We start from the raw sequence: 16,198 nt of genomic DNA, 5'->3' as shown, positions 1-16,198 counted from the left end.
AAATGAGAATTATATCCCATTCCAGATAAAAACTGTAGTATACTTTATAGTATACTACAGTTTTTACTTTTTTTAAAGTGTATACACCACATAACTTTGGTAACTGTGGGTTTTAATGTAGCACAACAACATTATGCTTCACATGCTTCGAACGTACATAATATCCACGAAAATAGCAAACTGCAAAAAAAAAAAAAAAAAAAAAGGAAAAAAAAAATACAATACTCCAGTCCCTTATATATATATATCTCAGTATTAGCAAACACTCACATAATGAGTGAAAGGATGCAAAAAAATAAAAAAATTTAAATTGCTGCTATAGAAAAGTCAATGACTCCAATGAATTCAACACACAAATATATTTAAAAAACAATTAAATATAAACAAATTCTTTTTTTAGATATGTCCTTTTAGCATGTATTCACCAGGAATTAACCTCCATTCCAGCTACATAGTGACTCTTTCTGATGCTGCTGGAAAATAACTTGTAAACTTTTGTATAATTTTTTTTTTTTTAATGTAAACCCCAAACACGAGAGGTATAAGAACCTATAGTACTTAGTACCATGCTTGGGTTGGAGGTTGAGAAGACGAAAGAAGATATTTGTTGACATTGGACTTGAACTTCTGTAGACTGTAATTTTCAGGAAATACGTATGAAGGAAGGTTGCTCCAGAACACGGCAGTTGAATGAATAAACAAAGAAGATGAAAAGTTGGTTCTGTGAGTTTGAAGTTGGACAGCAAATGGATGTTGGCTGGTGGCGGCACATGATCGGACTGTTTTGAAAGAGAGAGTGGGAATTATAGAAGCCAATTCAGAAGAACAGTGCCCATGGAAGTATGTGTAGAAGAGGCATGCAGCAGAAACAGTATGTCTACGAGACAGCGAGTGGAGAGACTTTGTTAGAGATGAATCATTAATTAACCTAACTGACCTCTTCTGAATGGAATCAAGAAGCCTGAGAGAGGTTTTGGGAGCACCACCCCAGATGTGGGAACAATATTCCATGACAGGGCAGATTTGCGATTTATACAGAGTGAGCAGCTGTTTGGAAGAAAAGTAATGCTGAGAGCAAAAGAGAAAACCAAGTTTTTTAGATGCAGAGGAAGCAATATTTCTAATATGCTTGTGCCAAGAGAGATTAAAGTCAGGGTAATCCCCAAAAGTGATATATCATTTTGCCTAGAAATAGAAGTGTCACTAAAGATAAGCATAGGAGCAGAAGAATCCTTTTTTTGCGAGATATAAGACAAGACTGAGTTTTACAAGGGTTGAAATCAACTAGGTTGTCTTTGCCCTACTGGATAATTACCTGAAGATCAGCATTTAAGGAATTGGTACGAGATTTTCGAGAAGTTGAAGCTGATTGAGCAGGGCAAGGTTTCTCAAAACGGAAAGTGGAATGCAATGTGTTATCATCGGCAAAACTATGTATACGATTTCCAGTCAATGGAAGAAGGTCATTAATATACAAGAGGAAAAGAGTGGGGGAAAGAACTGAACCTTCGGTGGGACACCGGCATTAGTGGAGAAATTAGAAGACAGAGAGCCATCTACCATCACCCTCATTGAGCGATCAGAGAGAAAACTGGATAACCAATTACAAAAAACAGTTGGCAAACCATAAGATGGAAGCTTGTTTAGAAGAACTTTATGCCAAACACGATCAAAAGCCTTTGAGACGTCAAGAAAAACTACTTGTGTTTCGCCGAACCTTTCCATTGAATTAGTCCATAAATGAGTAACATAAGCCAGAATATCACCAGTGGATTGACACTGACGGAATCCATACTGGCAATCGTTGATCAGTCAAAAGGTTTCTAGGTAGTTTAAGAGTTGGTGATTAATTGATTTCTCCCTTACTTTAGAAAGAATAGAAGTAATTGCAACGGGACGATAATTGAATGGGACGGATTTGTCACCCTTTTTAGGAACTGGCTGGATGTTAGCAAATTTCCAAGCAGAAAAAAAAACTCCTTTGGAATAAGAAAGTGGCAAAAAGATGGCACAGAATAGGAGTAAGTTCAGGAGCACAGGTTTTGAGAACAAGTGGAGAAATACCATCGGGACCTGGAGCTTTCTTAGCATCAAGATTTGTCAAAATCCTTCTGAAATCCTTTTGCCGGAAGACCCCAGGAGGCATTGAATGGAGCATGTTGGGAATGGTGGGAGGTGTTTTACCAAGATCATTAATACATGAGTTAATACATTAATACAGGTATTGCACTACTTCGAATAAGTAACGCTTCTCTAGTAGAGAAGACTACTGTTACTTAATCTCAGTGGGCACCACCACCACCACCCAGACAATGCCGTTTCAAGGCTTGTTGGCCAATCATTGGTCAGTAGGCAGGTACTCTGGTAATGCAAACATGCCATCACAGTTACACAGTTAATTCCACAATATGAGATTCTCATATTGTGGAATTAACTTCTCATATTTCTCGATAATTCTCATATTGTGGAATTAACTTCACAACTGTGATGGCATGTTTGCATTACCAGAGTACCTGCCCACCCACCGATGACAGGCCAACAAGCCTTGAATCAGTGCCATCTGGGTGGTGGTGGTGGTGGTGCCCACTGAGATTAAGTAACAGTAGTCTTCTCTACTAGAGAAGCGTTATTCGAAGTAGTGCAATACCTGGTATCTCGTTGTTGAAGGTAGCCATAATATGAGATATAATTAAAACGCCTTTACACTATGTACATAGTTTAATTTTATGGGTTAACTATAGATTATCCACACCAATATTATATAATTAATTTAAACCCATATGGAATTATGCCTTGTGTATTTAGTCTTTAAATACAGTATCATTCTGTTCACCATTTGGCATCTCTCATGTTGTGGAAATAACTTCGCAACTATGATGGCATGTTTGCATTACTAGGGTACCTGCCCACCTACCGATGATAGGCCAACAAGCCTTGAAACGGTGCCGTCTGGGTGGTGGCGCTCACTGAGAATAAATAACAGTAGTCTTCTCTAGTAGAAAAGTGTCTTACTAACATTCAGAAAGTCTTTTTTTCTTACTTGCTTCACATACTCTCCTCAGAGTTTCTTTAAGATGATCCTTGAAATTGCAAATTAGCACAGTATCTGCATAACAAAGGTTGTTTATCTTTATATTGTTTATTCTTCTGTGTGGTCATTATAATGGAAATCATTGTGACCAAACATAATAGAGAACAGAGCAGAGCAGAGGAAGTGTTTACTATTTCAACTTCACAACACAGTTCATGCAATGTAAACTACCTTACCTGATGTCAAAATTGAACGAAAATGAACAGAAATTCACAAAATGTTTAATGACAAAGCTGTAGTTTTATTATTATTATTTTTTTTTTTTTTTGTTTTGAGAAAAAGAAAAGAATAATTTATGGCAGGGGTCAAAATGAGTCAAAGTCAGATTTTTCATCATAAATCCAGAGTGGCAGATATGATAAGGTACTAAGATAACCTGGGTATATAAAGCACTTTTTTATACTGTCTGAAAAGGCAACTATACCTTTTGTATACCAGTGTGTAATTCTTGTTTCTCTAAAAATGGAACCAACCACAAATACAATGAGACCACTGCCTTACATTTCTAGTGCTTCTTCCTTACAGACAGATACATGGTAATAGGCAGCAATACTAAGTTAATGAGTTATATGATATAATTCTTTCTAAGTGATTAACTTTTTTTCAGGAAAACAACCTTGGCAGTTTTTAACACAGTACAGTGGATTCCAGTTATTCGAGACACATTGGGACTAGTACACTTTGGCCCAATTAAGTGGCTGCCCCAATTATGTGAAATTTCACATAAATAGTTTAAAATACAGTGAACCCCTGCTTTAAGTTTGGTTCACTGTATGAACAAATCATGTTATGCTGGACTCTCTATAATTAAATACCATTCACTATAGGATATGTAGTAAGCGCTAGTCATTGTGATCACGTTTGTTAACTGAACTTTAATTCTGTTAAACAGCAATTCTAATAAGCGAAAATAGGAGGACTATTATCCACAGGCTATAAAAGCAAAGATATAAAGCACAAATTTACGCTTTATTACCTTACCAATTAAAAAATTAAATGATAGGTGAAAATGGCAAAAATATTTCCTGCAGGTTAGCAAAATAAAAATAAATGTATGCTTATTTACACAGATTAATTCATACTGTAATATGTACATACAAACTAATAGATATTTCTGATCACTGGTTTTTTTTTTTTTTTTTTTTTTGGGTTGTAAAATTTACAACAATAAAAAAGATAAGCAAACAATAATAAAAAACATACATGCAAAAACTGCAACTAACATAATACGTGCAAGTGAGATAAAGAGTAACAAGTTTACGATACAGAATAACAAGTTTATGAACGTCGTGGCGATATCCAATATTCCTTACATTTCGAGGGCACAGCTCTAAAACGGTGTTCGCAGGCCGGCTGCTAGTTAGTACACCGGACTGAACCTATTGGTAACTCTCTAGGAAGCTTCCTGATCAGCTAGTGTATAATCTTGCTACCTCTACTCTGCCAGATAGTGACTGGAGGGAGTCCGAGTAGTGTGTATGCGGGGAGCATTGTCGAGGCCACGTTATGTCAAGGATCTGGGTATATTCTTACCACATGTACGCCATATCCAAAATTTCATTACTTCATACAGCATGTCCCACCCACTTTTTCTTACTATTGAAGACACCATGAATTGTCAAACTAATAGAGCAAGCTTATCTGCGAAAAGATCTAAACCTCCCAAGCACTTCCTAATTCATTTCACAAATATACGTGGTCTCAGTTCTAATCTCAACGATGTCCATTTCCACTTGCAGTCTGCCAAACCCCATGTACTTTTTCTGACAGAATCTCAGTTATCGGTTGATTCATCTACTGCTCATCTCAGATGCCGAAATTATTCGCTGTATGATTCCTTTCGCCTCAAAGGTGGTACTTGTGCATATGTCCGTTCTGATATTCCCTGTCAGAGACTTGGCAATTTGGAATCTCCTCTCTTTGATCTTCTCTGGCTTAAAATCTCTCTACCTCATTGTGTCAAATTCATCTGTTGTCTCTACCGTTCTCCCAACTCCACTAATCACTTGGAGCTCTTTGACTTCCTCTCTTTGCAACTTGACTTTCTCCAGTCCAACTTTCCTAACAGTGAAGTAATTTTCCTTGGTGATTTTAATGTTCACAACTCCAGCTGGCTTCCGTTTTCTAGTCACACCGACCCAGCAGGTCGAGATGCTGAGGCTTTTGCAATTACTATTGACCTAGCACAGATTGTTCACTTACCTACAAGAATACCGGACAATCCTAATCATACAGCCAATACGCTTGATCGTTTTCTCACAAACAACCCTTCTAAGTACACGATCAAAGTGAGAGGTCCTTTAGGCACTTCAGATCACAACTTGGTGATTGTCTCTTCTCCAATGGAACCTTTATCTCATGGCTATTCCCAACCACGTGTTGTTTGGCATTACAAGAATGCAAAATGGGATGACCTGCGAGACTTCTTTTCTTCTTTTCCTTGGTGGGATTACTGTTTCAAAAGTTCTGATGTCAACGTATGTATGCTCAGATCGTGTCAGTGAAATTATTCTTGCAGGAATGGAATCCCTTATCCCACACTCCACTTTAAAATCTTGTCCTTTATCTAAACCTTGGTTTTCCAATAAATGTGTTAAGGCTGTCCAAGAGAAGAATGTTGCATATTGTAATTGGCTTGTTTCTAATTCTTCAGTTTCATTTTCTGCGTACACCAAAGCTCGCAGCAGTTGTAAAGCAGTTATTAATCAGTCCAAACTAAATTTTGAACAGGCTAAGAGTAGAAAACTTGCTTCTTGCCCTAATGGTAGCCGAGCATTCTGGTCTCTTGCCAAAGCTATTGGCCGCAACTTTTGCCCATCTTTGCTCCCACCTCTGTCCAAACCAGATGGTTCTGTTGCCACTTCAGCCAAGGATAAAGCTGACCTGCTAGCATCCCATTTTTCTTCCAGCTCATGTATTAATGATCTTGGTAAAACACCTCCCACCATTCCGAACACGCTCCATTCAATGCCTCCTGTGGTCTTCCGTCAAAAGGATATCAGAAGGATTTTGATGAATCTTGACGCTAGGAAAGCTCCAGGTCCTGATGGTATTTCTCCACTTGTTCTCAAAACCTGTGCTCCTGAACTTACTCCTATTGTTTGCCACCTTTTTCCAAAGGTGTTTTTCCTTCTGCTTGGAAATTTGCTCATATCCAGCCAGTTCCTAAAAAGAGTGACAAATCCCTCCCATCCAATTATCGTCCCATTGCAATTACGTCTACTCATTCTAAAGTAATGGAGAAATCAATTAACCGCCAACTCTTAAACTACCTAGAAACCTTCCGTCTGATCAACGATTGCCAGTATGGATTCCATCAGTGTCGGTCCACTGGAGATATTCTGGCTTATGTTACCCATTTATGGACTAATTCAATGGAAAGGTTCGGTGAAACACAAGTAGTTTTTCTTGACATCTCAAAGGCTTTTGATCGTGTTTGGCATAAAGGTCTTCTAAACAAGCTTCCATCTTATGGTTTGCCAACTGTTTTTAGTAATTGGTTATCCAGTTTTCTCTCTGATCGCTCACTGAGGGTGATGGTAGATGGCTCTCTGTCTTCTAACTTCTCCACTAATGCCGGTGTCCCCCAAGGTTCAGTTCTTTCCCCCACTTTTTTCCTCTTGTATATCAATGACCTTCTTCCATTGACTGGAAATCCTATCCATAGTTTTGCCGATGATAGCACATTGCATTCCACTTTCCATTTTGAGAAACCTTGTCCTGCTCAATCAGCTTCAACTTCTCGAAAATCTGCTACCAATTCCTTAAATACCAATCTTCAGGTAATTCTCCAGTGGGGCAAAGACAACTTAGTTGATTTCAACCCTTCTAAAACTCAGTCTTGTCTTATATCTCGCAAAAAGGATTCTTCTGCTCCTATGCTTATCTTTAGTGACACTCCGATTTCTAGGCAAAATGATATATCTCTTTTGGGGATTACCCTGACTTCTAATCTCTCTTGGCACATTCACATTACAAATATTGCTTCCTCTGCATCTAAAAAACTCGGTTTTCTCTTTCGCTCTCGGCGTTACTTTTCTTCCAAACAGCTGCTCACTCTGTATAAATCGCAAATCCACGCTGCCATGGAATATTGTTCCCACATCTGGGGTGGTGCTCCCAAAACCTCTCTCAGGCTTCTTGATTCCATTCAGAAGAAGGCAGTTAGGTTAATTAATGATTCATCTCTAACAGAGTCTTTCCACTCACTTTCTCATAGACACACTGTTTCTGCTGCATGCCTCTTCTACAGATACTTCCATGGGCACTGTTCTTCTGAATTGGCTTCTATAATTCCTGCTCTCTCTTTCAAAACAGTCCAAACACATGCCGCCACTAGCCAACATCCATTTACTGTCCAACTTCAAACCCACAGAACCAACTTTTCATCTTCCTCATTTATTCATTCAACTGCCGTTTTCTGGAACAACCTTCCTTCATACGTATTTCCTGAAAATTACAATCTACAGAAGTTCAAGTCCAATGTCAACAAATATCTTCTTTCGTCTTCTTAACCTCTAACCCAAGCACGGTACTAAGTACTATAGGTTCTAATACCTCTCGTGTTTGGGGTTCACATAAAAAAAAAAAAAAACGAAGCTTAAAAAATAAGAATGAAGAGAAGATTATAAATATTTATTTATGTTTTTTTTATATATATATGATCGAAGATTTCATGGACGGGAAACACATTTCACCATAATAACATAAAGACCCACAGAATTCCGGCTATCGGTATTATTTAAATGCAATACGATTGAGTTTACTATCTGTTTATAACAGATTGCACTAATAAAAGCCCAATAAACTGGAAACTGCAAACTGTTTTTATTGTTTTATGGTTGTCACCTCCAGAAATCCAACCGGATCACGTGGTCTGGTTGGAGACAATTGTAGGGTAATCTTGAGTGCTGCAGCCTCTCTCTGAGGTTGCCTCTGTAGCCAGGTGGGCAGGAGCAGCAGTGCGCAGCACACTCATCGGAGGATGAGAAAAGGTCAGGGAATGACCACTGCATATCCCAGGAGCAATATGGCCTTAGTTGCTAATGCTGCTAAAAACCAAATAACAACAGTTGCAGCCTCCTGCCCTGATTAAACATCATACTGTCCCAATTAAGGGAAGAAAATCCTGGCTATTTTCTCAATCAGGTTCTGTTCTTTAAGATTTGTCAAATAAATGGCTGCCACAATTAACTGTAATCCACATTATATAGTTAATTTAAACCCATATGGAATTATGCCTTGTGTATTTATTCTTTAAATACAGTATCATTCTGTTCACCATTTGGCATCTCTCATGTTGTGGAAATAACTTTGCAACTGTGATGGCATGTTTGCATTACTAGGGTACCTGCCCACCCACCGATGATAGGTTTGTATATATAAAACGTCCTCTAATTATTTTTATTCTTAATTTCTGTATTCTTTTTAAAAGAATTTTTATGCAAGTATTTTATTGAAATTTCTACAAGTTAATATTTTTCTATTAAGAAATACATTACTGAAAGCATTAAAAATAGAGGGCCAATTACATGGCATACAACATAAAATATTAATTTATAAATGTTAAAATTTCTTTGAGTGACTGGATGGGGAGAAAGAGAGAGAAAAAGATTTAACTTACTTCTAATGTGATAATTTTTTGAAAATTATCTGCATCCCACTGTTTTATTTTCCGATCCTTCCCTCCACTGAAGAACATATGAGTATTTGGCACAAATTTAAGACACATGACACTGAAAAGAAATTACAGCATCACTTTTTTGAACTTTCTACCTTATAAAAAATAAATTGCTATACTTATAGTCAATTAAAAACAACAACTGACCACCTATTGGGATATGGAAAGTGTAAATTTGACTAAATGTCCCATCATTGAGATAAAAACAATGAAAAGCAGAATTTCACATTTTCAACAGTATGTCTGGTATGTTGAATAAGTATTCAACATGCCAGACACTTTTGAAGGGGAAGATGCCAGAAGTGATATCACATTTTGCCGGTGTTCTAGAAGAAAGGAATTTATCTTTCTCAGTAGCATAAATAGATGTTATTAATACCTGTAATATCAATGGACTAAATTGGCTATTCATGATATCAGACGTGACATTCCAACTGATGCGACATCATCCACACAAAAGAGAACATTACTTAAGAAGTGAAAAAGAAAGAAGCAAAGCTTGTCACATGCATAATAGTCCTTGTCACAAAAACTGTGAGAAATAAAGTCTCTCTCAAAAATTTTAATATGTATATATAAAAATTTAGTAATAGGGAAAAAACTATTGAGAAGTTTCAAGGAATTAAGAAAGCAAATGGCGAAAACATTAATATGGACTGATGGCTCAGAGACATGGACACTGGGAAGGAGATCAAACAGCTAGAAGCTTTCGAGATATGGGTGTGGAGGAGAATGAAAAGGGTAAAATGGGTGGACAGAGGGAGTAATGAGGAAGTTTTGAGGAAAGTAGGAGAAGAGAGAATGTTAATAAAATAATAAAACAGGCCTACGTGCTCTGGATTCATAATGCGAAAATTTATTTTTATTTTGTTACACAGAGCATTAATAAAACTACAATAAATAAATTAGCTTTCGGCTGGGTGGCAGCCTTCATCGGATTAAAATACGATGAAGGCTGCCACCCAGCCGAAAGCTAATTTATTTATTGTAGTTTTATTAATGCTCTGTGTAACAAAATAAAAATAAATTTTCGCAGAGAGAATGTTAGCAAAAGAACTAAGAAGAAGACAAAAGAACTATATAGGACGTGTTTTGAGAAGAAAAAGCATGCTGAGGAAAATGATAAGAGGAAGATGTTTGGGAGAGAGCTGTTGGGAGAAGGAGAATTGGAATGATGGATTGGATGGGAAGAAGAAATTATGCAGGAATTAAAAGGAAAGCACAAGATAGAGAAAAATGGCATCAATGGAGCCCTGAACATGCCTGTGGACAGAGAGCTTGAAGAAGATATATATATATAAAAAAAAAATTGCGGTAATTTTTTAGTGTAACATGTGGAGATGTAGAAGTTTGAGCAATTTTGTATGTATTAATGACATTATCTTGAGTACTTTAATTACCCATTAATTCAATATCATTAGATAAATGTTGATTCACTTTTGAAAATAAAAGGTACACGGTATTCATCTTTGTTTTTTAATATATCATATTAAAATGTTGATTCACTTTTGAAAATAAAAGGTACACGGTATTCATCTTTGTTTTTTAATATATCATGTTTAATGAATTGCAAAGTTTCTCTCAACAAACTAGCACATTTTCATGTTGCATGTTCACAACCGCATGCTTGACTGAGCAAAACTGCTAGAAGGAGAGAGCGATACTAGTGACAACACTAGAGTTTAAGGAAATAGTCAAGCTGTGCTTATTTTATCTTAATGCATTAGCTAAAGATAGCTAGAGTTAAAAATAAATGCGAAGAAGACAGAGTATACTTCAACAGAATAGAAAGTTGTATGTGTTTGTTGTTTCTTTTTGGAGGCATAAATTTCAAGTGCTGAAAACTGGTAATTACAACCTGAATACAGCATATGCAAATAGACTGTAAAGTTATTTGAAACTTTAAATGTGAACATTCTACGCATATTATTAGAATGAGATTAAAAGGATCATGAGTTTAAAAGGGAATATTAACCTGCTAGTTGTTAAATTAATGCATTTAGTTGTAAATGCATTCCTGAATTAAGTGTGAACCTCAATATCTTGAAACAACAGTTTAATTTTTCCTTTTAAAGTTTTAAGGTGGTCACTGCTGATTACAAGTTCAAGAGCATTTATAAATAACCATATCGCCAGAATTTCAGAACTAGTAAAAACTGATATACATTTTCTTGTGTGTTGGATAAATGTTTAACAAAAAATATATATTTAATCTTATTTTGTTGCCAAATGATAAAATTATAAATGAATAAAAAATTATACAAATTAGGACAGCAATTGTAAGTCATTATTTCTTTTACTTTTCTCATGCTGTTTCCATTAACATTGTTTTTAAGAGCAATTACAGATTGCTGTAAGTTTAGTTAGGGCACTTACATCTACCAGAAACTGATGAGAGAGTATAATTTCCCTCTACTGCTCAGAAGAAATCACAAAACTAAAAAAAAAAAAAAAATTCCTGTTTATACTCTGGCATGACCACCAGGTCAGTGGAGTTTACAATAAATCAATCAATGCAAACGTTAATCGTATTTGGTAATCACAGGCCTGCACACGTGCTCCTGACCACTCCACTATACCAGGCCTAACTACTGTAAAGGGGGAAGGTAATGGGGTAAGGAAGAGAGAGAATATGTATTTGTTATTTGTTATTATCTGTTATTCAGTCTGTTTACAGCAAATGATAGTGATGTATAGTTCCAAATCTTTCAGTAAATTCACCAAATGTGACAATTAAATCAATAAATGAAATAAATCATTATGTAGTGCACTGGTAATCCTCAGTCAATCCTGACAACAAATCTTAAAAGTAGACTGTTGGAGACACAAAAATTGAAGGTTTGGAGATAAGAATGAAAGCTTAAATTCAGTTTACAGTTCACTATATCATAATAAATGCATTAAATAAACCGTGAAATAAATAAATAAATTGACAATCATGAAGACAATCTTCAAATTGAAAGATCCATACACAGATAATTCAGAGTTTATCTGTAATAAGAAAAGGTTTTGTACAAATTTATAAAACTGCTTACCTATCATCATGAGCAAATATAGATTTACGACATTCACCAAAATCAAAAGTCCATATTTTTATATCTTTGTCAGCAGATCCTGTAACAAGTAGTGTACTATCAGATGATATATCCATGCACAACACTGGGAATTTATGTCCATAAAGGGTAACACAAAGCTGGGGAAGAGGGAAAAAAAAAAAAAAAATATATATATATATATATATATATATATAATTAAATTAAATTCTAATCAAAACTAATAAAATAACAATAAACTTAGGTGATATATTATCACCTAATGACACATGGATCTCTGTCACTTTCAACTGAACAGTAATGTCAACTTCCAGAATTGATATACAGTAGGGCCGAATTTTTCAGCATTCTGCTTTGCAGTGTTCTACTAATATGGTGGTTTTCAATTATATCCATGTTCATTATGTTCGGCGTTTTTCAGCATGACGCATCTGGCAAGTCCAAGAATGGCATCAGGTGCCATCTTACTGTCTGTTATTCAGTCTATTTAGAGCAAATGATAGTGTAAACATGTTATTAGGCTTTCATAAGCATTCACAAATGCAAAAATGGCTAGGTTTCCCTTTTCAGCAATTTCTGCTTTTCGGCGGGGATCTGGAACCTAACCCACCGTATGAGTGAGCCCTACTATACATAGTAAACATTTATGAAATTCCACTGCATTGTCAAAATATTACTGAATGATGCAATTTCACCATTACATTCATTATAGAATCTTTTCTCTTGAGGATGTTCAACCAGGTGGTTCTGTAACGTGTACCCAGTGTGTTATTCCAGCCTTCAAGCTAGAGGTTGCATGAACAGTGAATAAATAAAAATAAATAAATAAATGCTTTTCCAAATATAAATTCTCCAGGTATATATGGATTCAAGTACACAAAACCATACAAAATCATGGTACAAGCAACCCTGCACTTCCACGTTGACTAATTATTTATGACTGCACCACTGGTTTTCACATAGTGCTTGGTCATAATCTATTCTGTGGTTCTGATGTGCTTCTATAGTACATGTGTTACAGAACAGCAGAGCACAGCTGATCTGTGACAATTTCCCATATGTTTACACAAGCTTAGCCACCTTGCTCACCCAGACTCACTGCAAGTTTTTAACATATACAACTACTGTGATGCCAATGTGGAAATAACCAATAACTTCTGTACAACACAAAAATACACAAAAATTTAAATTGTCTCATTTTGAATGCAAAAAATGGCTAATTACACTGAGATTCACCATGAGACTGTATTGAAGGATCGTGCTTTGTTGGTTAAGCTCTGCTACCAGAGCAATATCATTCCTTGACTGCTCTTCATACTGCCAACAGAAAAGGCTGACACATGGATCTCTGTCACAAAATGAGCTAAACATGATACAGATGTTTAGGAGATGGGTAGTTTGTATGTCATGGCAGACAAAGGCAACCTCTGAGGACATCGCTGATTGAGATTAATTTGCATATATCCACTAGTTGTAGAACAATTGCTAACTGAACCTTTTGCAATCAACTGCTCTCAAGGTCTGAAAAGCTTATTGGTACTATTATACAGTGCAACAGCTGGATGCAAGTGAGCCTGAAAAACATTTGGAATTCCTCTTCAGTTCCTCGCCAGGACAAAGGTATCTGATAAAGTAAATGGACTAAAAACATTCTGCAGGATGACAACGGTACACACTTTCAACGGAACAGGAATGTCAACATCCAGAATTGCTGTATAGGGAAAACATCCATGTGTTATGTATGAAATTCCACTCCATAATCAAAATATTACTGAATGATACAATTTCACCAGTACATTCATTATAGGATCTTTTCCCTTGAGGATGTTCAACCAGGTGGTTCTGTAAAGTGTACCCAGTGTGTTATTCCAACTTTCAAGCTAGAGGCTGCATGAATAAACAAATTTTATGTTTAAAATAAATAAACAAATTTTATGTTTTTCAAGTATAAATTCTCCAGGTCTATATGGATTTTCCAGGTACATATAGTATATATACACAATACCATACAAAATCATGGTGACAGCAACTCTGCACTTCCACATTGACTGAAATTGCATGATTGTGCCACTGGTTTTCACATAGTAAAGAGCATGGTCATAATCTATTCTGTGGCACGTGTGTTACAGAACAGCAGAGCACAGTTGCTCTGTAACACAATTTCCAAAACCACAAAATTTCCCCTATATTTACACAAGCTTAGCCCCCTTGCTTACCCAGCCTCACTGCAAGATTATTTGAAAGAAAGTGTACAAGGATAATAGCAAAGCTGTGACAGACATAGACAACACACAGAGGTATGCTGTCAAAATTTCAAAGGAAATGTTATGAGCGACAATTACATGGTTCTAAAATTCCAGAATATTGTTGATATTAGTATTAGTAAGAAAGAAAAAAAAAAAAAAAAAAAAAAGAGTAATATAATAATAATAAAAAAATTAAATAAAATAAATAATAAAAGAAAAGGAAATAGACAACCTATTTGTTTCCCTTCTCCCATAGGTAACTATCCAGCTCCCCCAAACTGTCAGCTGTTGTTATTTGGCTTTTAGGAGCATTAGCAACTAAGGCCATATTGCTCCGAGGATATGCGGTGGTCATTCCTCTGACCTTTCCCCTCCATATTTGGTGGTCACGGGCTCGAACCCCGATCTAATCAAGAAGCGTGTGCTACGCACTGCCGCTCCTGCCCACCTGGCTACGGAGGCGCCCCCAAACTGTCAGCCTCTACCACCCATGTAGATAACTTATTCTAGTAACTTATAACTCGCTGGATAAAATAAAACTTCCTCCTATCCAGTCTAAACATCTTCCCTCCCCATAACTTGAATTTATGGCTCCTAATTCTAGCATCATTTATAATGATGCTAGTGAAAATTTCATCCTCATTCATTTTACTTTTGCCTCAGAACCTGAAACACCTCAATAATTGGAAGAAGAGGAATAGTGGTGCTTGGGCAGTCCAGTGTTGTGAAACCCGTACCTGTAGTAGGACCCTGGACATAGGCCTGGGAGTATGCGTCATATATTTAAGTCAGTAGCGTTATAATATAATCATAAATATATGCCAAATAATCTAAAATATGAAAATAGCCAACAAAATATAATACCTCTGTAATTAGCCAATCTCACACACACATATACATATATACACACTGTGCTGCCACTTTATTAGGTACACCTACCTAGTAGTGTGTCGAGCCTCCCTTAGCCTTCAAAACAGCCCCTGAATTCGTCTAGACATGGATTGAACAAGATGCTGAAAATGTTGTGCAGGAATGGAGTACCATGCAGACATGAGTGTGTCACGCAGTTCCTTGAGATTCGACGGAGGTGTAGGCCTGCAGCGAACAGCCCTTTCCAGCTCATCCCAAAGATGTTCAATAGGATTGAGATCCGTGGACTGAGTGGGCCACTGCAGCAAAGAAAAGTCATTGTCATGTTCCTGGAACCATTCCATAGTGATTTGGACTTTGTGCACCGGGACATTATCCTGCTGGAAGTAACCATCTGATTGAGAATAAACTGTCAACATGAACAGATGCACTTGGTCAGCAATGATGTGGCATTCAGACGTGAATCTATGGGTATCATGGACCCAACATGTGCTAAGAAAACATTCACCAAACCGTAACACTGCCCCCACCACCTTGCACAGTAGCTGTCAGACATGACGGGTCCATGGATTCATGTTTTTGCCAAATTCTGAGCCTTCCATCAACATGATGCACCAGGAACTTCAACTCATCAGACCAAGCAACTGTTTTCCAATCCTCGATAGTCCAGTGCTGGTGTTGTTGTGCCCACAGGAGGTGTGTTCTTTTGTTCTTCATTGATAACAAAGGTACGCAATGTGTTCGTCGGCTGTTGTAGCCCATTCGCAGTGCAACCAGTAGTCCGTTGCAATATTTTGTCCTGCGCACCAAGGTTGTATTCTGACAGGATGTGCAACATTGTGGCCCATCTGTTTGCATGCACAATTGTAGCCATTCTCCTCTGACCTCTCTCATCAACAAGTGATTTTCTTCCACAGGAGTTCCATAGAGAGTATGTTTTCTGTTCGTTGCACCATTCTCGATACACCCTTGAAATTTTGGTGCATAAAAATTTCAGGAGAACTGCCATTTCAGAGATGCTTTGTCCAGCACATCTTGTACCTACTACCATGCCATGTTCGAAGTCCGTTAGATCGCTCCTTTTCCCCATTCTTGCTATGGTTTGTATGCTTAACTGATACTAGAAAGGTTGTTCTGCTGCATTTATATCCACAACTGTGGTCATGTGACTTGCAACGTTGTGGGGCTAACCATTTATGTGCACAACAAGGGTGTACCTAATAAAGTGGCAGCACAGTGTGTATATATATATATTGTA

General features: G+C 36.9%; 1 protein-coding gene across 1 annotated transcript in view; it reads right to left on the bottom strand.

Annotated features, from left to right (window-relative positions):
• Positions 1-16,198, bottom strand: part of LOC150081562 (WD repeat-containing protein 3) — a 279,852-nt gene that overhangs the window by 94,822 nt on the left and 168,832 nt on the right. Inside the window, 2 exon segments of the mRNA XM_090380245.1 lie at positions 8,715-8,826; positions 11,807-11,964. Of these exon segments, the coding sequence (XP_090236371.1) occupies positions 8,715-8,826; positions 11,807-11,964 (270 nt within the window).

Source organism: Mastigoproctus giganteus, chromosome 8, assembly GCF_048544385.1.
Source record: "Mastigoproctus giganteus isolate SK-2022 chromosome 8, ASM4854438v1, whole genome shotgun sequence".
Classification (NCBI taxonomy): domain Eukaryota; kingdom Metazoa; phylum Arthropoda; class Arachnida; order Uropygi; family Thelyphonidae; genus Mastigoproctus; species Mastigoproctus giganteus.
Note: the sequence above shows the minus strand (reverse complement) of the source record. Positions and strands in the feature narration are given on the sequence as shown.